This window comes from Benincasa hispida, chromosome 3 (assembly GCF_027475165.1).
Source record: "Benincasa hispida cultivar pf3 chromosome 3, pf3_genome.v1.1, whole genome shotgun sequence".
Lineage (NCBI taxonomy): Eukaryota > Viridiplantae > Streptophyta > Magnoliopsida > Cucurbitales > Cucurbitaceae > Benincasa > Benincasa hispida.
The window spans coordinates 71810723-71835375 of NC_143480.1; the positions used below are offsets into that span (position 1 = coordinate 71810723).

Sequence of the window (24653 nt, forward strand, 5' to 3'; positions counted from 1 at the left end):
CGGGGCAGGGATACCCTCCCCATCTCTGCCCCGTCCCCAGTTTGGGTCCCCGATTTGACCCCATCCCCAGTCAAATCAAGGATTCCCCGCCCCGTCGAGGGGACCCGACCCCGTAGGCATTTTTGCCAACCGTAAGCACCATGAAGAAGCGTTGAGCCAGGCAATCTCGAAGCGGATCATCCAAGGTGAAGCTTTATCATGAAATGCATGTTGATTTCTTTCAAATCACAGTTCTGCTAACAAAGCTTTCCCTGCATTGGTCCAAATCAACCTTGGTTTTTCTTTAAATGTGGGACCGATAAGCAGCTGCTCCACATTATCCTTGAATATATTACCAAAACTCCAACTAATATTGAAACATTCAAATAAGAGATAACAACAGTTTTCAGCATAGCTGCAATGGAAGAACAAATGCAGTAGGTCTTCCAAATCTGCCAAGCAAAGGGGACAAACATGTGGAGAAAGGCTGTGAGAGGAAAGCTTCAATTGCATCCCAGCTGCACAATTGAAAAGGCCATTAAGCATTATCCAAATTGTGATATTAATCCTCCTGAGACTTTTAGTTTTCCATAGTGCAGTTTCCAAACTTTTCCCAATAGGGGAAGCTTTGAAGAGATGATTTACAAGGGATTTGACCGTGAAAATTCCATTAGTTTCTAGCTCCCAACTTCGTTTATCAGCAATTGTGTAATTACTTTTTGCTGAAACAATGCCAATGAGAGTTTGAAAATCATCACACTCTTCTTCTTTTAACAGCCTTCTAAAATTAATGGACCAAGAAGCGATTGAGGAGTCCCAAAATTCGAAGACAACACCATTAGGATTCAAGTCTTGGAAAGAGATCCTTTAAGGGTATAATTTCCGGCCAAGGGTCATGCCAAAAAGCTATTCTTCTTCTGTTTCCTAATTTGTAAGAAGCCAAAGAATCGACTTTTAACCAAGTCTGTGAAAAATCCAAGGACTACCGAGACTGCAATTAACCTTTCCATTGGTGTGCCACCCAAACAAGCTTCTTCAATATATACTTTTCACAACTTGGTTCCATAGCGCATTTTCTTCAAACATAAATCTTCATCCCTATTTAGCTAACAGGGCTAAATTTTTTGTTTTTAGGCCACCATGACCAAGGCCACCATCTGCTTGAGATGTAGAGACAATCCCATTTGACTAAGTGATTTAGTTTGCCCCCTTCATGTCCTTCCCAAAAGAAATTCCTTAATAGCCATTCTACAATTAGGGCTACCTTTTCCGGCATCAAGAAAATTGACATAAATAAGTAGGGAGATGAGAAAGGACGGACTTACATAGAGTGGCACAACCTCCTCTGGAAAGGTTGTATTGCTTCCATTTCTCCAATTTTCTTTGAATTTTTTCTATCACCATTTGCCAAAATGCAACTTGTTTTGGATAACCACCTAAAGGTAAACCAAGATACATAAAAGGAAGGTGGATAGCCTTACAATTTAGCTTGGACGCCACTGCATACAGCTTGTTGTCATCAATGTTAATACCACATAATGCAGATTTTTCCCAATTAACCTTTTCCCCGAGCACCACTTAAAGAATCCAATAGTCTTTCTTAAAATTTCTATCATCTCGTCTTCATATTCACAAAAGATCAAGGTATCATCGGCGAATTGAAGGATGGAGACATGAGCTCTATCTTTCCCTACCATAAATCCTTCATATTTGCCTTTTCATGAAGTCGGGCCAATAATGCACTCAATACCTCGCTGATTAATAGAAAAAGAATAGGCGAGGGAGGATCCCCTTGCCTAATGCCCCTTGTAGCTTTAATTCTTCCCCTTGGTCTTCCATTAATAAAGATTGAGAATTTCCAAGGAAGACACAATCGATCCGGTCAAAGGCTTTTTCTAGATCAAGTTTTAGAATCCACCCCTTTTTCTTCTTGGAACGATATTCTTCTACCACTTCGTTGGCTATGAGGATTGGATCTAGAATTTGTCTTCCCCCAATGAAAGTGCTTTGTGTTGAAGCAATTATGCTTGGCATAACTTTTTTTAAACGCCCGGCTAACATTTTCGCTACAATCTTGTATGTTATTGTAGTTAAGCTAATTGGTCTAAAATCCCTTACAAAGGTAGCGACTTCCTTTTTTTGAATCAAACAAATGAAGTTCTCCTTAACACAAGAATTTAATCTACCGTTTGCATAAAAATCCTCAAAAAGTTCCACGAAATTTTCTTTGAAGTGTTCCCAGAATTTTAGGAAAAAATCTGACATAAAACCATCAGGCCCGAAAGCTTTATTCTTTCCCAACAACTCCAAATCATTTCTGATTTCCACATGAGTAAATCTAGCAAGCAGCGAAGTGTTCTAACTTCGAGGGACAATGGGCCAATGCAGATTGAGGGAAGAACTCTGATGTGGTGCTTTAGAGTACAATGAAGCATAAAAGCCCAATATTAGGTCTTCAATTCTTGAATGATCTTGTTGGTAAACCTTGATCATTAATCAATTCTGAAATCAAATTCCTCCTCTTCTTTGCTGCTAAATATCGATGGAAAAACTTAGAATTTTCATCTCCCAAACTCATCCAATTTAATTTACTTTTCTGTCTTAAATTTCTTTCACTATACGATAAAGTGATAACAATTCAACTTTCAAAGATACTCTCTCATATCTCTTTCCGAAAGGAATCTTTCTAAATTTTCTGCTTCAATATCGAATTTTTCCATTTCTTTTAAGTTTTAACAAGGCTTCTTCTATTTTTTTTCTTTTTACTCTCAAAATCTGCTTTCCAAGACTTCAATGTTGTCTTGATTTTTCTTAATTTGGAGGAAATATCAAACCCAGCCCAACCTTCTTGAACTTCATTATTCAATGCTCTTTCCATTTCTCGGTAACTTTCTTTAATGTCCAGCTGTTGCAAAATCTGAAGGGTGGAGGTTCCCACTCAAAGGAACCGGCTTCAAATAAAATAGGAAAGTGATCAGAAAAGGTACGAGCTTGCCTTGTTGAACTTCAATATTCAATGCTCAATCTGAAGGGTTTGAATCTTGTTCTAGGAATGCTTGATTCACGGAAGGTGTAAAGAATGGAAATGACAACCACCAGCATTGGCGGCACTGGTGGCAGCGCTAGTGGCGGCGCTGGTGGTGGGGAGGATAGAGTTATGGCTACCGCTCAGCACATAGTAAAAGCCTCAATACTACCCCTAAGGAGGTTCGAGGCAACATGCTTTTGATCTTCTCTAGTTTTGACAACTGTCTTTCTAACATCCCCAATTTGCTCAACAGTGGGGATTCGAAGAGGGAGGGGGATCAATTTGAAGCTGCTGAGAAGGTGATTCTTCATTGGGATTTTAGTCATGGAGCTTCTCGAAACTCAATTAATTGGGAGGACTCACCAAATGAGGCGGCTGAGTACTTTACGGCAGTCGATGATATTATTCAGTGAAAGTGCAAGATTCTGAGCTTGGAGAGCTCTTGGGTGACCGTTGGGTTCGTAAACATTGTGGGCAGGTTCGCATGTATGCAACAAACTATCTTGGGCATCTTGGGGCAAACTATTCTTGAAGGAAGGTGGTACTGGTGGGAGTTCAAATAGTGCCCTGAAACTATCTACTTTAAAGGAAAATTTCAAAAATTTCAATGCTGGCTTTGAGGAAATCTACAGAATTTTGACAGGTTGGAAGGTTCCAGATGCCCAACTACTAGAAGAGCTATGAATTTCAGTGTCCGCAAAAACGCTACCTACATATCGTGCATCTTGGGAAGACATGGAAGTCAGTTAGAGAATAGAAGACGTGCTGAGAGGTATCTGAAGTACATATCTGATTACTTGGAAAGCTATTTATTAGTTGTGTTTTACATCACTAAGGGGTCGTTTGGAGCAAAGATTATCCTAAAACTATAATAATCACCTCTTGCTACAGTAAATACTATTTCAAAACTCTCAATTAGCTACAGACAACACTATTTCAAAACCCCATTTGCTACCATATTTACTATTTGCTACCGTTTTTACTATTTTACTTTCATCATTTTTTTTATTTTTTGCTACAGCAATTACTATTTCCTTCTCAAACTAAAAGAATTTACACCTCAAACACATATTATTATAACCCGAACTAAAATAATCTACACCTCAAACAAAAATTATTATAACACAACTATTTGAAAAGTCCATGGATTAGCATCTCAAAGACTTGGCTTAAGGTAGAATCCTTGGCCACTTCCAAACTTGGTAATGGCAGTCGAATTGCTTTCTGGTTAGACACATGGGAAGGATCTTCCCCCTTCAGCACCCTTTATCCAAGCTTATTAAGAATCACCATGCTTCCCAATGGATCAGTTGCTCATCATTGGGACAGCAGCATAGCTTCTTGGTCCATCTCATTCCGAAGACTTCTCAAAGATGAAGAAATGTTGGCCTTTCAAGATTTATCGGTGAAAATTGTAAGTAGAAGTCCTTCTCACTCTTTTGATAAAAGAGTGTGGTCCATCTCAACCATTGGTTTTTATACTGTTAACTCCCTTAAAGTACACCTATCACCTTTTTCCCCTTTGGAAAAGCCCCTCTTCTCGGCTATTTGGAAGACAAAGAGTCCAAGAAGAGTCAATATTCTCATTTGGATTATGCTTTTCGGTCAGCTTAATGTAGCTGAAGTTCTTCAAAAAAAACAGCCAGCATCCTCCCTTTCTCCCTCAGTATGCCCGTTCTGTCTCCAACACAGTGAGGACTCCCTTCACCTATTTTTCATATGCCCTTATTCAGATTGGTGCTGGAAAAAACTGCTGTGTTTTTTCAACTTTTCATGGATCATGTGCAATGATTTCAAAAGCAATGTGTTACAACTCCTAGCTGGCCCTAATCTCCACAACCCCACCCGTCTACTATGGTGTAATGCAATAAAAGCCCTCTTGGCAGATCTTTGGTTTGAAAGAAATCAAAGGATTTTCCACAACAAAGCTCTTGGATGCAATTCAAAACAACTATTTGAAACAAGCTAATTGACCGAAAACACATCATATACAGCATCAAACAAGAAACAAGCTCCCAGTTGACAGGGTTAGAACCACTTTCCTAATTGACCGACCCACTAAAAATTAAAATGAAACAAAATAAACATCTCAAACCTCTCCATGACCGATGTTTAAAATGTTTTATTTAACAAGAAATGAAATTTTCATCAAGGAAATGAAAAGTGACTAATGCTCAATGATACAAACTCCAAAATGAGTCAAAAAGCAATACAATATAAAGAAGCAAAGGGAAACCAAACTGGCTAACAAACAGAGCAGAAAGACGGAAAGACAGCAATGCAACTCAGTCTGATTACAAACAGCACAATCAACTATATGAACACCTCAAGCTGATTTTTCATCACAGTATAACCAGACGAGCTAATAAACCCATCACACTCAACATAAATGGAATAAAAGGTCCAGTAATAAAACGGTTCACTTCACAGAGCACATAGCCATAAGGGTAAAGCAACTATTAATATGAACAATTAGTAGATATCAAAACTAACCAACGCAAGGAAGCAAATCAGCTGCCTGTTTACGAATCAGAATTTCTTCATCTTCCAGGCACCTGATTAACTGGTTAGCTGTATCTTGCCTGCAGTAATTAACGTCAGACAAAGCTATTACAGTGCTAAAAATATGAATTTAGGAAAAATGAAAAATGAAACAAGGCGCATATGTACCATGCTGACTGAGAAAGTAAATTTCCTGTATTTGATGACATCTGAACAATTTCAGATATCACATCAATAGCATTCCTCCTCGGCATGATTCTATCAGAATCAAATCGCTTAAAGACTTCCAAAAGGAACTGATTATCTCTGCTCCTGATAAGCCCCAGCAGACCAAAGTAAAACCAAAAGAAAACCATGAATTCCTTAACTAGAGAGACAGACAGAGACAGAGACGGAGACAGGGACATAGATTACATTAAACAAGATTCAGCAATGAGAATGATGACAGCTCTAGCTGTGACATCCGGCTCGTCTAGAAGGTTAAGCAACAATGGCATCACAATATCCAGTTGCCTATTGTCAGTGATGCTGCCTCCAGAAGATAATTTTGAATTAAGAAAAACCGCCTTAAATATGCTAACAACCTCGTCAACAACATCATCTGTACTGTGGAACTTAAAACAGAACAAACAAAGAAAAAAGTAAGCAAGCAAGCTATACACATATTTAAAGTGTAGTAATTCGTTTTGTTATTTTTTTGTTTTCTTCATTGTTTCCTTCATGGAGTTTGTACCTTTTGAGCAATAGCCACTTTTCATTTCATCAATAAAATGTTTCGTTTTTTGTTAAGTAAAACTAAAACAAAAGTATATAGTATACGATCTAGGAATCATATTATGAAGGGATTGGTAACTTCTAGTCTAGAAACTTAAGCAAAGAAGACAAATTTTCAGTTGGTTTATGTGCTATGGAAAACTAACTCTTCCAATATCATACAAAAATGAAATCCTAACATCATACTATCCTAATAGGTGTCTGTCATGCAATTCCTAGAGTGAAAACCGGTAGGCAGTAACATAAATTATCGAGCCATCCTTTAGGCCTATCTTAGATAGGAGCCTTTTTTTATATGGTTAGTTTTGTATGTGGCTGCTTTTATTGGACCTTTTTTTGGAAAATTATTTGTATGCCCAATCCCTCTATGTTCTTCCATATTTTCCCATATAAGCTTGACTTGTCACAAAAATAAATAAATAAAATGTTAATAATGTTTTCTTCAACAAGAAAATAAACTTTTCATTGATGTAATGGAAAGAGATTAATGCTCTAAACATACAAACTCCACGAGAGAGTGAATGGAAAGAGAATAAAAAGATTACAATGGAAAAAAAGAATACATAAAGAGATTAATGCAGCTTAAAATGTTTACATACATAACTACCTGCAATAGCAGAACCTGAAAAATCTGAGTTCCATATTCTGAAATTGTGCTTTCAAATCTTTTGCTGTCATGCCGTCCCAAAAGAAGGCATAAACAATTCAGGAAAAAAATTATGGTCTCTCTACCATCCTCGTTTCGAATACTTTCCCCAGTGTGGTGCCCTGAACAATACTGAGAAAGAAAACAACATATAAATTTCAGAAGGCCATAATTCAAACTCTTTTTTTATAGGAAACGAGAAAATATATTCAGAAAAGGCAAAAGAAGGAAACAACCTAAGGGCAAGGGGTAGTGGGAACCCCTCCCCAAGGAACTAACAAAGGAGAGACTTCCAATTGTTAAAAATCATCGACGACTATAATTACAAAAGAATTTTGTGTGATTTGTGCACCACCAAGAGGCTGTAAGTTGAACAAAAGCCCAAAAATAATCAAAAGAAACAAACTTATCTTCAAAAATTCTAAAGGAGCCAGTCATAGACTTTGTTTGGGACACAGCTCTTCATCCCAAAAATGCTAAACAAGAGAGACCACCCCTTGTAAACAAAATCACAGTGCACGAATAAATGATCCAACGTTTCCTCGTTTTTGAAACAAAGACAGCAGATAGATGGAGAAAGAGAGCTGTTTTTGAGCTTCCTTTGCAGCAAGTCATGGATGTTTAAACTCCTATATGGCAGAGACCAAAAGAAAAACTTAACTTTCTTGGGAATTCTCTTCTTCCAAACAGAACTCACGGCCAAGATTGAAGGAGACGGCTTAGCCATATGAAAGAAGGTAGACTTCGTAGTAAACTCCCCCAAGGCATCAATCTTCCACTTGAGGCTATCACTCCTCCCCTGCGGAATCCAAGGGTGAAGGACCTGCAGAAGTTCCATCAGCTCACAACTCTATCAAAAAAGCTTCTCCTCAAGCCCAAATCCCACGATTGATTAGCTAAGCACCAACAATCAGCCACTCTAGCCTCTTTTTTGGAGGAGATGGAATAGATGTTAGGAAACCTCAAAGCAAGAGGTTGGGGGTCACACCACCTGCCTACCCAAAAGCAAATGGATTTACCGTTACCCAACACGAACCTGTGAAATTAATAAACGGCTCTTTATGCTTTAAAATTCCAGCCCAGATTGTATGCTTTTCCCCTTTCTTAGGCTGCTTAGTAAACCACCCACAAGCATCCAAGCCATAGATCACACCAATGCGTTCTCTTCATGATAGAATCTCCACAACCATTTCATAAGGAGGGCAGTATTTTTCTGTCTAAACGAGCCAATTCCAAGTCTGCCAATGATCCGAGGAAGCAAGGCCAAACTCCATTTGATAAGGCGGGAAGTCGGATTGCAAGCGCCACCATTCCAAATGAAATCTCTCATAAGCTTCTCCAAATTATTGATCGTACCAACCAGCGCTTGCAATAAAGAGAAGATATAGCAAGACTATTAAGGACCGACTGAGCAAGGGTCAACCTTCCATCTTTGGAGAGGGAGATCCCTCTCCATTTATCAATCTTCATTTTAAATTTTTCTTCAAGGTTCTTCCACTACTCCTGCACCCTAAGATTTTCACCAATAGGGAAGCCCAAGTACACGAAAGGGAGAGTTTCCACTTTACAACTCAGCCTCAAAGCAATAGCCTCCAGATCCCCTCTATCCAGATTAATACTGGAGGAATTTAAAGCAAGTCCAGAGCCAAGGAGGAAGAGATTAATCACAGCCCACCATTTCATAAGATTATTGTCTTCCCATGAACAAACGAGGAGGGTGTCGTCAGCATATTGCAGGTGGGTCAGGTCTGAAGGCATATCTCCGAAGGAGAAACCAGTGATCATCTTTCTTTCGTTACAACAGTGGATGAGCCTACTAAGAGCATCCTCAACAATCGTGAAGAGGGGCAAAGAGGTCTTCTTGGTGAGGATCGTACCCTTGAATCTTCCATTGACAATAATAGAAAAATTGGTAGAGGACAGGCAGCTCCAGATCCACTTTCTCCATTGTCTCCCAAAACCCTTGAGCTTCAAGACCGTATCAAGGAACCTCCAGTCTACCTTGTCTTAAGCCTTTTCCAAATCCAACTTTAAAAGAGCCCCTCTCTTCCCACAGGACTACCATTCATGAACGGACTCCAAGGCCGTCAGAATAGCATCAAGGATTTGGCACCCCTCTACAAAAGGGGCCTGAGACTCATACATTGTGGAAAGGAGAACTCTTCTCAATCTGTTAGCAAACAACTTGGAGATGATCTTGTACAGGGAAGTGACTAAGTCGATGGGTCTGAAATTGCACACCCTTGAAGCCTTCTTCTTTTTGGGAATAAGACAAATATAATTCTCATTACACCTCTTGTTGATAATACTGTTTTTAAAAAACTCCTGGAACAACCCAATTAAATCATCCTTCAAGATGTTCCAAGATTTTTTATAAAACTCACCTGTCATTCCGTTGGGACCCGGGGACTTGAGATTTCCCATGTCGAACATTGCATCTCTAACCTCTTTCTCCTCAAACGGCTTCCAAAGAAGAGGACTCTTGGAGACTTAGAGGCTTCCATTCAGGGCCTTAACAAATGAACGGTTGGGAAGTCTTAGATATGTATAGCTCGAAGTAAAAGTCAAGAATTTCGCCTATAATCTCCTCTTTGTTAAGAAGGATTCTGCCGTCTTTACTTTCAAGAGCCGAGATAGTATTCTTGCTTTTCCTCGAAGAAACCCATCTATGGAAAAAGTTAGAATTTTCCTCACCCTCCCGAAGCCACTGGATCTTGCTTTTTTGGGCCCATATCCTCTGTTCTTTGATGATGGTCTCCGGAAGAGCCATCTTACAGTGCTTTCTTTCATTAATCTGATCAACAAAGAGGGCCCCCAAGTCTTCCATCAGGTCCCAAGAAACGATCTTATCCATCAAGGCTTTCTCTTGAGAAGATACATTCCAAAGGTTTCCTTATTCCAGCTTCTCAGAATGGATTTCAGCCCCTTCAGTTTCTCCATGAAAGCAAAGATTGGCCACCCATCGACTTTAATATTTGCCCACCAGCCCTCTAGATTATTAATGAAGAGATGATGCTCCAGCCAAACATTCTCGAATCTAAAGGGAGTAAAACCCCTTCGAGTACGCACCTGAAGTCAATAAAATAGAGAAGTGGTCGGAAGTAACTCTAGGGAGCCGATCTACTTTAACCTCTCTGTAAAGTCAACCCAAGGCTTGGAAAGAAGAAAGCGGTCAATCTTGGAAGCTACCGGTCTAATTCCCGTCCTAGACCAGGAGAAGGAACCATTCTGAAGAGGAATGTCGACAAGATCCAACTCCTCAATAAAGCTATTAAATATATTCATGCTTCTAGCTACAGGACCCCTTGAGCTTTTCTCAGCCATCCATCTAACAACATTAAAGTCCGCACCGATGCACCACCAGCCATTGCAGCAGCTGTACAAACTCGACAGCTCATGCCAAAAAGTGTCTCTATTTCTATGAGACGAAGGGTCGTGCACTCTTGTGATCCAACCGCAAAAATCGACATTAGTTCTACATAAGATGGAGAGAGAGAACTGACCTTGAATTGAATCAATCACAGTGATATTCTCTTCCTTCCACATAATCACAATGCCACCAATAGAGCCAACAGCGTCAAGGGCCAACCAGTTAATGTGACGACTGCTCCACACGAACTTCAGCAGCTGCTTATCGACTTTACTAAGTTTAGACTCTTGAATAATCACAATGTCTGGATTGTACTTCACCAAAATATCCTTCACCAGCGCTCTTTTGGGGCGAGCATTGAGACCCCTGACATTCTAAGAAAGAACAAACATAGAGAACCAGCAAGGTCCTGTGAGCTACATGGTCTATTTTTTTTTCAAGAGTTTTTCCTTCTTTTGCAAGAGAGTGAGCTACTTGGTCTAGCTAAGGCTTCCTTTCCCAACTGTTTAACAAGGCTTTCACTTCTCTAGATAATTTCTTATTTTGGGCCCCTCCCCCCTTCTCTGCATACTTCCCTTTCGACTAAATGGCCAAATACATAAATTGTGCTCTAAAAACACCTCCACGACATCTTTGCTGAGAAAGAACGGTTTCTGAGATGAAATAATCGGTTCGAGGTCAATTTCACTCTCAATTTTGGTCGAGATTCCGCACTGATCCATAACAAAGGGAGGGGGATCGATCACCACTAAATGATTCCCCAATGAATCAATTCCTGACTCAATTTCGATATGAAACACATTCTGGAAATCCGAAGGAATATCCGAGTAGGTTTCATCCAAGGGGGTAAAGGGATTATCAGAGGTCAGACTCCCTGGACTCGAGATAGAGGCATCAGATATGTGTACAAGGATTGCTTCATCTAGGGCACACTTTGTAATTTTGGGAGAAGAAGAGGTGCCTTCATCCGTCAAACAGATTGTCCCTTGTTTAAAAAAAATATGCAGTTGGTTTTTCTCAACAAATTTAATCCCTTTAGCCCTTTGGCCCTTTGGGTTTTTGAGGCCGATCTGTTGCCCTTCTCGACCCCATCCTGTTGATCCGACTCACGAACTATGATTCCTTTTTGTCCCGACCCATTAGGAGACTCATCAAGAGGTCTAGAGACCTCTTCCTGAAGAATCATCTTCCTTTATCTTTCTTTTTCACAGCCCGTGAGACGAGGCCCAATTCCCCACTAGTCCCCTTCGGCGCCATATTTGAAATAGCCACTTCGTCAAGTCACCCCTACGCTTTTAGGTGGAAGCCAGGGCTTTGCTGCAACGAATGCCTCGCCGTACAATTTTCCAACATAGGAAAAGTCACATCAATCAATAGGCAAGTGTCAGATCTTTCCATGCGCCCATCCTCAGGTCCTACGTGTCGGGGCCTCTGTAGAACTTCTCCGTTTGCTCCGACAAGAAAGAACCGTGGATTCTAGCAACTCTGTTGACAAGGAGGTTGGCGTCTTGGTAGGTCATCACCTGTATAAGGAATTTTTTAGACCCGTTAACTATATAGAATTCCGCCAGAATAAAACCACAACAATTTTCTTTCACTTTAATAGCCACTTCCAAACAATCAATGAGGCTTGAGTTTCCGTCAACAAAATCCAACAATCTGCCAAAGCAATCACCTATAGCCTTCAATGCCCACCCATTCCATAAATGGAGAGGGAAGTTATGAAGCTTAATCCATCCCCCGTATGAAGGCACAACCGAGAGTCTGCCATGTCTATTAGGGCCCGACAGCTCCATTTTCAGCGTGATTGGCCCAAAGGTGGCCCACCCTTTGTTCATCAAGAGGAGTTTCGCCATGTCTTTGTCCGAACACTTTAGAAGAGCTTTGTCAGGGTGGAAGGGATTGATGATAAAAGGTCGTTGTGTCTGTAGTTGGAGAACCTCCAAAATTCTATTCCAGTCATCATGAAAGTCACGTTTAGTAACAACCAGGGTGTCTTCCCAACAGATCTTCCTAACCTCCCTTCCATGAGTACTAATAGCATCTTGATTAGAACCAAGGGATGTGAGATCATTGTGCCAATAGGTCAAAGGAGTGGCGCTCGAGGTCGTCTCCACAAAGAAGCATTTGCTTAAGTTGACTAGCAAGGACCTAAAAGCCACCCATCCACTACGATTTTCTACAAAGTGAACAACCAGATTATCTTTCTTTCCAAAATTAAGGACTTTTGTGATTTCTAGAAAGCAGCCTCTTTTGTTCGACGTTTTCTGCACCCATATGAAACCTCCATTGTAGGACTTCCTGAAGAATTTTTGTGGGTTGGGGCATTAAAGGACATCCTCCAAAGTATCGGAAAGCCAAACAATAACATCTTCTTCTCTGGTGATTCAGAAGGATCTATTGAGGTGGGATTCCATTAGATGAACCACTCTGCCTTTACTTCTACTGTCAAACTCACGTGTGAAAGTCTATTCTCAATCTTTCTTTGAAAAACTTGCGTGAAGAAGTCATCGCTATATTGTTATTTTAGGACTCTTTCAACCTAGCCAGATAAGTCATTGGAGAATCGCTCTTTGCTCTTTGCCTAGAAATTTGTCTACGACCTGTGGGTCCGGTAGTTCAACAAAGCCATGGCGACTCATTTCATGTTACGTAATAACATACCATCTCATCACAAGCTGTCCATCATTTCCAGCTAGATTGTCTCGTAGATAATCAAAGCCAAGTTCCAACTAAGAAGCACAGAGATAGGAAGAAGATGATGATTCCAGTGGGGTGTCAAGCGTGAAGTGAATGGAGAGGCTAAGCTAACAGGAACAAAGGAGGTCCGCATTGGCAAGTACTGGTCGGTCGTCCACAAACTCTCTTTTCAGTTGACCTGATGAGAATGCTTGCACCATGGTGTATAGATAGTGGGTGACAGAAGTAGTGAAACAAATCGCATCTCAAAAAAGCTAGACACTGCCCAAATTCTTATAAATTTTTATTGATGGAAGATATTATTTTAAGAATAAGTACGAATTTCTAATGAGTCCAAACCTTTATATGGTGCCCTTTGTCTCCAACCGAAGTTTGATTTGCACTTCCACTTGTAACCAAGGATTTCATAGAAAGCTCTGAAGTCGAGGATTTGGTATGGATTTTGCGATGAACTCCGAGATAGGAGGCACTAAAATCCGTTGAAAAGCTTGATTTGCCCCTCCGTCTGGTTAGGGCCAAGATCGGAGTCCAAGGCTTCCCATAATTCAAATTCAACAAATACTATATAATCTTTGATGCTCTTAAAATAACCTCAAGAACTTGGACATCAACTTTATTTGGGTAATAACCGTAAGTCAGTCAACTTTATTTGGTAATTGATGTCTGGTTCTGTGCTTTGATTTCAAATTTCTCCAAGAACTTGGACTTGATAGGCTCAATTGTAATATGAATCTCCTGCTCTATCTAATATAGTGAAGAGAATTACAGAAGGGGATGTGCAACAAAATGTCAACTACTTCTGATAACAGGGGTAGAAAGGACCAACCATCAACCTAAGAAAATATCAGATGAGCTCTAATCCAGGAAGAAATAAACTTTTACATTTCTGCTCTATATAAAAGAAAAACTTCATATATTTACATGATGTTTACATACAAAACCAAGCAGCAAGGAAAGAGAAACACTTAAAGTGAACACACAAAATAAAGTAATATAATTATAAACGGAGAACATGAAATGCATATTAGATAAGACAAAAAAGAAAATAAAAAGGACAAATTTGAGGCCACATCAGTTACACTTAGATAGGAAATTCGACTTTTGAACAACTAAGGAACTGCACTACCTATAATTAAATGCATAAATGTATCATCATGAAAATCATCAAAGCTAGATTTAGAATACCTAACCTGAATGCCTGACAAGTACTGGTTCAACCATTCTTCATAATGCTGAGAAAATCGACAATCTTCCAAAAATAATAATATGCTGTAGTGCCTCCAACAAGAAGAAAGTAGCAGTGCTCCAGTTCGGGGAATCTTAGATTTTGCCTTCCCTATGGCAAACCAAACAAATGATTTAACATACAATATTAAATGATCAGAAAATATATGAATCGAATAATTTACTGGGTGTAGGACCTGCCTCATTTTGGAAGTTACCATAATGCAAATTTATCTCATGCAACCACTTAAGCACTTGCTCTAGACCTTTTGCATGCAACGGCCGACTTTTCCTGCTCCACTAAAGTGCAAGAGAAGTATATCAGTACAATTATATCAACTCGCCTCTTTGAGTCAAAATACAATGTTAGGTTTTCTTAAAAAGGGGAGGAAGAAACAAGAAACAAGATTTTTCATTGATATGAAAAGAAACTATTGCTCAAATTTATAAACTCCAGCAAAAGGATGAGAGGAAAAAAAAAAAAAAAAAAACAGTAGCATGACAATACAACTTGAAAAACAAAGATTAATAACAAACTTAAAGCATGTCTTCCACCAAAAAACCTAAATGGAGACAGTATCCAGTGCATTTTTCCTTTTAAGGAACTAATACACACATACATGAAGTTACTTTTAGTTTCTCGCTCTTCGCCGCTCTTCGTCTAGCCTACATACATCTCCATGTTAGTGATAGACCCCGATCAAGAAAGTATACCTCCGAAAGAAGAACAAGCAAGATAAAGGGCAGAATGGACAAAATGATGTAATGCAAAATGAATAGGGGATTTTGTGGGGACCAGGGATCTTTCTGTTATTAGGATTATTCTTTCCTTCTGCCATTTTTCACTCCATTATCATTTTGTTATTAAGTTGTTATTAGGCTTTTCTTTAAATAGGAATAAGGGGGAGAAGGTTGGGCATCTTTTTCTTTCATTGAAAATAGCTCAGAGAGCTTGTAGAGGGAGGGGGCCTCGGCTTCCTTGGCTATTAAAGCCCAAATTGTGGATATATAATCCGAGTACTATCACTTTGGTATCAAAGCCAAGAGTCACTAGGGAATGGTGAAAAAGATGGAAGCTCAAATTTCTACTATCACTTGTTACAAATAGGGATGGATCAACGGTTTACTAAGATGCAACAGGTGACGGACAATGTTATGACAGCACGTTTCAAAACATTGGGCGAAACGATGGAGCAAAAGATGTTGCTCGCACTCGAAGCTTGGTCAGAAAAAGGGACTCTGCAGGGAAGGGGGAAGGCACCAGCTTGTCGACGGACAAAGAAAAACATCCAAGAGGGTGAAGGAAGCAATAAGAAAGAGAGCTCGTCTGATAGAGAAAAGAAAGAGGTACCCCTGTTCGATATGCGTTTCCAGAAGCTCAAAATTCCGATTTTCAAAGGGGAGGTGGGAGATGACCCGCTTGGGTGGTTCCATCGATGAGTGCTACTTTGTCGTCGATGGCTTGTCAGAGAAGGACAAGATTGAAGCTGCGATTTTGTGCTTAGAAGGTGAAGCACTGGAGTGGCATCAGTGGGAAGAAGAGCGGACACCGATGGAGAGCTGGGCAGATTTCAAAGAGCAGATGCTCTTGCACTTTCTGCCACGAAGGAAGAAGATTGACGAGCTCAGTTCTTGACCCTGAAACAGGAAGGGACGGCCAGAGCATGTCGACGCCGGTTTGAGCAACTTTCGGGGCCATTGAAGGACTTGTCCAACGAGACATTAGAAAGTAAGTTTGTTAGTGAGCTGAAGGAGGACATCCAAGTTGAAATGCGGATGTTTAAGCTAGTGGGTATTAAAGAGAAAATGAGAATGGCCCAATTGATCAAAGATACAGAAAAAGCCCGCAAAAAGAAGTGGGCAAGCCCAAACCAAAGCCCATCTGTCAAAACGACCAGGTCCAATACGACCTCGGGTACGGGTTCAGTATCGGGCCAAATTAGCTCAAATAAAACCCCCACAGCCAGTACAATCTCCCTCAACCCTAGCCGAAGGAAGTTTGGGACCAGAGAATGCCAAAGGAGCTTCCCCAGCTACACTAGAAAACATGGAGCATCACTCGACTATAATAGATCCAACATAAACCGAAATTGCTGAACTATCCCTCAACTCTTTAGCAGGGCTTGACTCCCCAAGGACGGTGAAACTGATGGGCACCTTAAGGGACAACGTTGTGGTAGTGTTGATTGACAGTGGAGCATCCCACAATTTCATTGACAAGAAGTTGGTCAACACAATCGACCTTCCACGCTCACCAACTTCCAACTGCGGAATTGTGCTTGGCACAGGGAAATTGATTCGAACCAATGGCTTCTGTAAAGGTGTAGTCCTTAACCTCCCAAATTTAACTATCATTAACGTTTTTTTCCGATATCGTTGGGCAGTGCCAATGTGGTAATAGGTGTCCAGTGGCTCATGACCCTCAGGCGCATTGAATGTGACTGGAGCACATCGGAGATGGACTTCCAAGTGGGTGAATGGTAGGTACATTTGAAAGAGGACCGAAGTTTGGTAAAGTCCCAGATTTCGTTGAAGTCTATGATGAAACACATAATGGAGGAAGGACAAGGAATTCTCCTCAAGTTAAATGCAGTAGGGATTCTACCTGAAGAAGAGCCCTTCAGCTGTGAACTGACCCGCGAATGTTCTGAAATTCAGGAAGTCTTGCAACAATACCAATCAGTATTTAGACCAATGGAGGGGCTACCACCATTAAGGCATCATGACCATGCTATTGAGTTGAAACTAGGGGAGGACCGATCAAGGTTTGCCCGTATCGATACCCACAATTTCAAAAGGACGAGATTGAGCGATTGGTAGCAAAAATGCTGATAGCAGACATTATACCCAAGTACCAACCCTTACTCCAGCCCGGTTCTATTGGTTAGGAAAAAAGATGGCAGCTGGAGGTTTTGCATCGATTATAGAGCATTGAACCAAGCAAGCAACGGTTCCTGACAATTACCCTATTCCAGTTGTGGATGAACTGCTTAATGAACTCAAAGGGGTAGTAATATTTTCTAAGATTGATCTCGCACAACAGGACATTCACAAAACGGCCTTCAGGACGCACAAAGGGTACAACGAATTCTTGGTAATGCCATTTGACCTACGAAACGCCCCTTCCACATTCCAATCGGTAATGAACGACATCCTATGCCTTTTTTACGCAAATTTATATTAGTTTTCTTTGATGATATTCTAATATAACAGCACTTATGTTCATGAACATGTAAACCATCTTTCCATGGTGTTGCAAGTCTTGACTGAAAATCAACTAGTGGCTAACCTTAAAAAATGCACGTTCGCGACATCAAGCATTGAGTACCTTGGTCATGTGATATCGGTTGAAAGGGTGGCAACTGACCTGTCTAAAATTGAAGCTATGGTAAGATGGCCAACCCCAACAACAGTGAAGCAACTGAAGGGTTTTCTGGGTTTGACGGGGTACTACCGAAAGTTTATGTGCAACTACAGGTCCATCGCTTTCCCTCTCACGCAACAGCTCAAAAAGGACAAGTTCTAATGGAATGAGGAGGCCCAAAAGCTTTCGATACTCTAAAGAAGGCCATGGCTAAGATTCCAGTGTTAGGCCTCCCGGATTTCACACAACCATTTGTGGTCGAGAAAGATGCGTCTGGGGTAGGAGTCGGAGCTGCATTAATGCAACAAGGCCGACCACTCACTTTTTACAGTCATGCTCTACCCTTAACACATTGATTAAAGGCAGTTTACGAACGAGAATTAATTGCCATTGTGTTAGCTGTTCAGAAATGGCACCCTTACTTGTTAGGACGTCGATTCACAGTGCGAATGGACCAAAAGAGTCTCATTTCTATTAGAACAAGTGATTGTGGGTGAATACCAGAAGTGGGTGGCAAAGCTGATTGGTTACGACTTTGTCATCGAATACAAGAAAGGCTTAGATAACTCAGTTGTTGATGCCTTGTCTCGAGTACATACAGCCATCGAATTAACAGCATTAAGTTGTGTGGACAACGTCAACCCAGCTGTTTTTTGTAGCCAAGTCAACCAAGATGAGGAATTGAGGAAGATTCGGGAGGCAATTATAACCGACGATCCGACACCAATCGACTATTCTATGAAAAGGAACCTACTGCTCTACAAAAACAGGATTGTGTTACCTACGAATTCCCCTACTTTCCCCCTTTTACTCCAAGAATTCCATAATAATCCCGTGGGGGGACATAATGGGACAGTTTGGATGTATCAACGCCTCACGAAGGAGTTCTTCTGGAAAGGGATGAAAGCGACTATACGATCTTTCGTGGGGATTGCTCAGTTTGTCAGCAAGCTAAGTATTTGTCCTTGGAGCCAACAGGGTTGTTACAACCTTTACCAGTACCAAAAATGATTTGGGATGACATTAGCATGGCCTTTGTTGAAGGCTTACCCAAGTCAGAAGGGCACAATGCAATAATGGTGGTGGTCGATAGGTTATCAAAATATGCGCATTTCATCGCTCTCCGACACCCTTTCACAACAGCTATAGTGGCCAGAATATTCCTTCGTGAGATAGTTCGATTACATGGAACACCTCGAAGCATCGTTTCAGATAGGGACACGATATTTACTAGCTTATTCTGGGAAGAATTATTTAAGTTGACAGGAATCCAATTGAAACGAAGCACCTCATACCACCCACAAACCGTGGCCAGATAGAGGTCGTAAATCGAGGATTGGAAGCGTACCTTGGTGTTTTACAATGGACACCCCGACTAAATGGGCAAAATGGCTAGCTTGGGCCGAATATAACTACAACACATCCTACCACATTTCACTGAAAAAATCACCCTTTGAGGGAGTCTATGGTCACCCAGTGCCCCCCTTAATTGCTTATGAAGCTGGCACTGCAGTAGTTGCAGAAGTGGATGTCCTTTTGAAATAAAGAGATGACATGTTGAATCATCTAAAAGTCACACTTGAACAAACACGACAACGGATGAAAGCCTACGCGGATGCCAAACGACAAGAAGTGAAGTTCCAAGTCAATGAATGGGTATATGTTAAATTTAAACCATATCGGCAAGGCACGTTCATCCACAAACACCCAAATCTGGCTCCTCGCTTCATTGGACCTTTCAAGATCAATGAACGGATCGTCCTAGTGGCATATCGACTCGATCTCCCGGCCCACGTGAACATTCATCCAGTTTTTCATGTGTCCCAATTACGGAAGGAAATTGGGTCCATCCTACTGAGGATCGCCGCCCCCCAGACATGGCAGCATAACACAGGGCTGCATCCTCAACCACTCCACTAGCAGTGTTGGGTATTCGAAAGGTTGGCACTACTATAGTCTCTCCAACAGATTTTGAAGTGTTAATCCAGTGTGATGGCTTGTTCTCGAAAGAAGCTACGTGGGAAAATGGCACATCATTGTTGAACAATTCCCTAACTTTCACCTTGAGGACAAGGTGACTCTTTAGGGGGCGGGTAGTGATAGACCCCTGATCAAGAAAGTATACGTCCAAAAGAAGAACAAGCAAGATAAAGGGCAGAATGGACAAAATGATGTAATGCAAAATGAGTAGGGGATTTTATGAGGACCAGGGATCTTTCTGTTATTAGGATTATTCTTTCCTTCTGTCATTTTCCGTTCCATTATCATTCTGTTATTAAGTTGTTATTAGGCTTTTCTTTAAATAGGAATGGGGGGAGAAGGTTGGGCATCTTTTGCTTTCATTGAAAATGGCTCAGAGAGCTTGTAGAGGGAGGGGGCCTCGGCTTCCTTGGCTATTAAGCCTAAATTGTGGATATATAATCCGAGTACTATCAATTAGTTTCACGCTCATTCGAAGGATTTTGGTTAACATCTTCAAGGTTATTTCCACTAGCAGAAAATGGAAGACAGAAGTTGCTACATTAGAAATTCATATTTTTGTATTTGGTGGGAGGGAAATGGTTTATTCTTGAAAGTTATGACTTATGAAAGGAAGATTTTCCTCTATCTGCATTACAATGGCTTGAAGCTGGATTAGTGCCTTGGTGGGGATGCTACAATCTCCCATTAAGGAATTCTTCCAGAGGAAAAGGAAAAATGATTGCATAGTGATTCAGCTAGCAAAGTTCTGAAATCAGTCTAATTGATTTTTTGAGTGTGTGATTTGGCTAGCCAATCTTCATGTGCCTACTGGATTTGATAAGAAAAATGGTGGCTAGTTTTCTAGGAAATGAACGAAGATGTCCTCGCGGCATTTGAAAATTTTCAGCCTCAGACTCATCCCAAGGCTTCACAGGCTGGTCGATTTGATTTAGAATTGAAGGCTGCCAAAGAGGATAAGAGAAGTTATGCATATGTGGTTTTGCAAAAACACTCTTCTTCCGGCTTTAGTTAATATAGGAAAAAAAAACATTAGTTGGCTCAAGGGTTGATGATTTATCCACGTGGGTTCGAAAGGAGAAAGAAGTAGTGAATTTTTCTTTTAAAAGAAAACAATACTTTTCATTGATGAAATGAAAAGAGTCTAATGCTCAAAGTACATAAATCTCGAACGAAGGAAAGAAAAAGAACACCAAGAGAACCTTGATGAAGGAAATTAAGCATCCAAAAAATACAAAGAAATGAACAAAGTAGCCAACAAAAAGATGGAAAAAAGAACAACAGGAAGAGACTTTGAGGTGAGTCGAACAAGACAAGCAACACATAAAACCAAAGGAAGACTTTCAGAGTAACAAGACCAAGAACGTGGCCAATGAAACGTAAACCCAAAAGAAAAAGTCATCTTCAAACAACTTTGCACCAAGACCAATTTAAAAAATTTCCATATGATAAAAGCTTTACTGCTAAACGAATGTGGTTAACCTTAAGACCGTGAGAAATTCAATAAAAATCCAAGCAATATTAGAAAATCTTTTCACGATCAAGCTGAAACCAATGTAGATTTGGGTGAAATATTTTTCATTAGAGCCCACAAATGTCAATCAGAGAAGAAAAATCGGATGGAATTTGAGAAGGGGATAACAAGGGCTACCAAGATTACTCCGATTAGCCACATCTTCCCCAAATAAATCCACTGAAGAAAGCTCAAAAGTTTCTATTTCAGGAGGAACGAGCTCAGATTCTTCACTACTGATGCTAACAATTGATTCCTCATTTGAATCTCAATCAATACTTAAATGTTGGTGCAATGGATAAGTGGAGCTGAAATTGCTTTCGATAGACTGCATGTTTGAACCACGAAGTGTAAAAACTCATCAAATGATAATTTTTTATTTTTGAGATTATCTACTATTGCTTATACGACAGGCATGTTGATGGGTGGAGGACGGACACTAAAAGGTGAACACAATCATTCCACGAGAACATGGATATTCTTTCTACCACCTGAAGCTAGCCAACCCGCTGGAAAATGAAACTTAGATAAACGGATAACACCACTATCAACTCCAGATTTTTTTAGAAAACATGTATCGGGCAAAGCAACAACTCAAATAAACGAGCCCCTAACGATCTTACTATTGGCAACGAAAAGGTCTTCGGGTTCTTACTCGTCTTCTACAAAGAAGCCATTTCCAACGTGCCAAACAAAGAAGTAGTGCTTATTAGTACTAGAGCTCTTAACTTCCATTAAACCTTTTTTTTTTTAAGGAAACAAGTCTCTTCATTAATAAAATTAAATGAGACTAATGCTCAAAGTACATCAGAGTTATACAAAGAGCATAAAGTATAAGACCTATGGATGATACTAATCTGAAATGAAGGAGTTATACAAAGAGCTTTTAGCTTCCATTAAATCAATAATAAACAAAATCTGAAAGCATGATACTCTTTTCTTGTAAACGAAATCAAAAAGACAAAGCCTCAAGAGAATGATTGCTAACCGGAAAAGGTGGAAAATGAAATGTTGATCAGAAGAGGTAACGAAATGACCGGAGCTACTGATGAAGGGGAGAGAGAAAATAGGAGAGAGGAGAGAGCATATTTACCTCTAGTAATGCTTGTAACTATTTTTTGTTGATTTGGTCCTTGAGTCGATCTTTGATCACTGAGATGCAAATTTTTTTATGAGTTCTTAATTGGTCGTATTTGGATCTAATGGTTGCATTTACTTTTTTATATCATTGTACTTTGAGTATTAGTCTCTTTTATTTTATCAAGGAAAAGTCTTATTTTCTTTTAAAAAAAAAAAAGAAGAACACCCCAAATGATTTGGAAAGAGAGCACCAAGTAGAGACATCCAAACGAGCTAATTCAAAACACTCTATAATCAGAAGATGGTTATCATGAAAGAGATGTTCAACATGATCGATGGATTCATGAGAGGATTCCAATCAAGCGTGTTACCGGAGGAATGCAACAATTTAGACAAATTATTGTTGAGTTAGTCGATGAAAAATTTACTTGGTCAAAATCAGGTGATGATTCTTGTCAAGCAATATTTGACAAATTTTTCGTTTCAAAATAATGCAATGAGATGTTTGTCAAATATTATTTAAAAGACTTTATGATTTATTGGAAGTAAAAGGATAAAATTTGGACCTTTAAAAGTATAAGAATTAAAATAGAACAAAGTCTCAAAGTACAAGGACCAAAATGGTATTTCAACCATACTTCAATTTCAATTTTTTGAACTCCAACAAAAATATAGAATATATGTGAGTAGAAAGATGAAGTCTCTCTCTCTCTCTTCTCCCCCTCTCTCATCCGCTCCCTTTCAGCCCCACCGCCTCATTTAACAACAACTACTTTCGGCCATGACCTCCCCCCATAGCCATCCAGCCACCATTAGTCATGAACACTACTTGGTCGCATAGATCGATTGTCGTGGAAAGAAAAAACTTCTCGATAGATATAGAACCTGAATCGAGAGGTAAAAGAGTACAAATCACAAAGTCTACTAGATATAGATCCTTCTCCTTCTCACTTCATTAGAGCAGATCCTTCTCCTTCTCACTTCATTAGAGCACTTTGAGATGGGTTACTGAGGCTTTCAATTCCCTCCTTACTGTCCGGCCCCCTTAACCAAAAGTTTTCCAAAGAAATAAGGGTTGATGACCATATTGATTGGCTAGAGAAAATTACCAGCAAAAGGGGATATTTAATGGAAATAGTCAAGCTCGACTAAAAAGGGAGTAAGAATCGTCTAATTATTCCCTCTAGAGACAATAGAAATGGTTGCAAAGCCTTCATAAATCTAACCACTTTTTATAAGTCAAACTCTTCCATCTTCATCGATGAAGCCCAACCACCCTCCTACAAGGAAGCTTTCATTAAAGGAGGCAATACAAAGGCCACCATAAATTCTTCTTGTAGGAAAGAAGCTTTATCCTCCAAGGATCTAATGACCACCACTAATGTGAGCCAGTTAACCAATGCATCCTCAACTACTTTGGTCTTCTTTTGACACTAGTAACATCATAGTGATCAAAAAATGAATTTTCATGATGATTGGTACAAAATCCTCATAACCCTCAATGTCTATGCATACTGCTCATTGACCCTTTTCAACCTAACAAAACTATCATAAGCCATGAAAACATGGATCAAGCACAGATCTTGGGAAGTTACAAACATTGGCAAAAACTCTCTCAATCCTGCAAATGGGGCAGCCATAGCTTTTTGGTCCGACACTTGGATTGGCAATAAGCCATTGAAACTGGTTTTCCCTAAACTTTTTACTCTGTCAAATTGCAAAGAGGCTTCCATTTTGGATGTTCGGAATAGTGAGAATGGATCATGGACATTGAATTTCAGGAGAAACCTCAAGGGAGAAGAAATTACCAAGTGGGCCTCTACCTCACCTCGTCCCAAGCACCCATCTAACGCATCTCACTGATTCTTGGGTTTAGATCTCAACAAATGTGGGATTTTCTCTACAAAATCCCTCTATGCACATCTCCTTGACACTCAACAAACTGTGGTGCGAGATCTTTACAGTATGGTTTGGAAGCTGTCATGCCCTAAAAGTATCAAATTCCTCGTTTCGGAAATTTCTCATTCATGTCTCAGCACTATAGACAGAGTTCGTAAATGCTCCCTTTGGAATAGCCTCTCTCCAACATGGTGTTGTTTATGCCATAGAGATTGAATCACATAGCCACTTGTTTATCAATTGTCCCTTTACTACAGATATGGTCCGTGGTAACCCCTAATGACTCTCATGGTTGGCTTAGGTTGTTGCTTATAGACCACCTGTTCAAGGCCAATAAAGGACACAATTGGGCATTACAGCTATTTTGTGGAAGACTTGAGAAGAAAGAAATGCTAGAATTTTCTAAGGCAAAACCAATCCTTCAAAGGACATTTTAGATTCCACCTTATTCAATGCTTTCTTTTGGTGTAAAGATATACATGCCATTAAGAGCCTCAGTACTCTTTTCTCATCTCTAATTAGGATCATCTTTTGTAATCCGTTTGATAGGGCCCCTTCGTACATCTTTAATATTTCATATATCAATGAATAGCC

The 24653-nt window shown here is 40.0% G+C and overlaps 1 protein-coding gene across 7 annotated transcripts in view; it reads right to left on the bottom strand.

Moving 5' to 3' along the window:
* Nucleotides 1-24653, bottom strand: part of LOC120073376 (ARM repeat superfamily protein) — an 80756-nt gene that overhangs the window by 54232 nt on the left and 1871 nt on the right. For 2 of the 7 annotated variants that reach the window (XM_090312106.1, XM_039026200.2), the window contains exons 6-11: nt 14442-14523; nt 14190-14335; nt 6891-7061; nt 5924-6123; nt 5678-5821; nt 5501-5589 (exon numbers count right to left, since the gene is read on the bottom strand). In XM_090312106.1, coding sequence (XP_090168232.1) covers nt 5501-5589; nt 5678-5821; nt 5924-6123; nt 6891-7061; nt 14190-14335; nt 14442-14523 — 832 coding nt within the window. Of the gene's footprint in view, nt 1-5500; nt 5590-5677; nt 5822-5923; nt 6124-6890; nt 7062-14189; nt 14336-14420; nt 14524-24653 lie in introns of all 7 variants that reach the window. The other 5 variants (XM_090312105.1, XM_039026198.2, XM_039026199.2 and 2 more) reach the window with 3 other exon arrangements.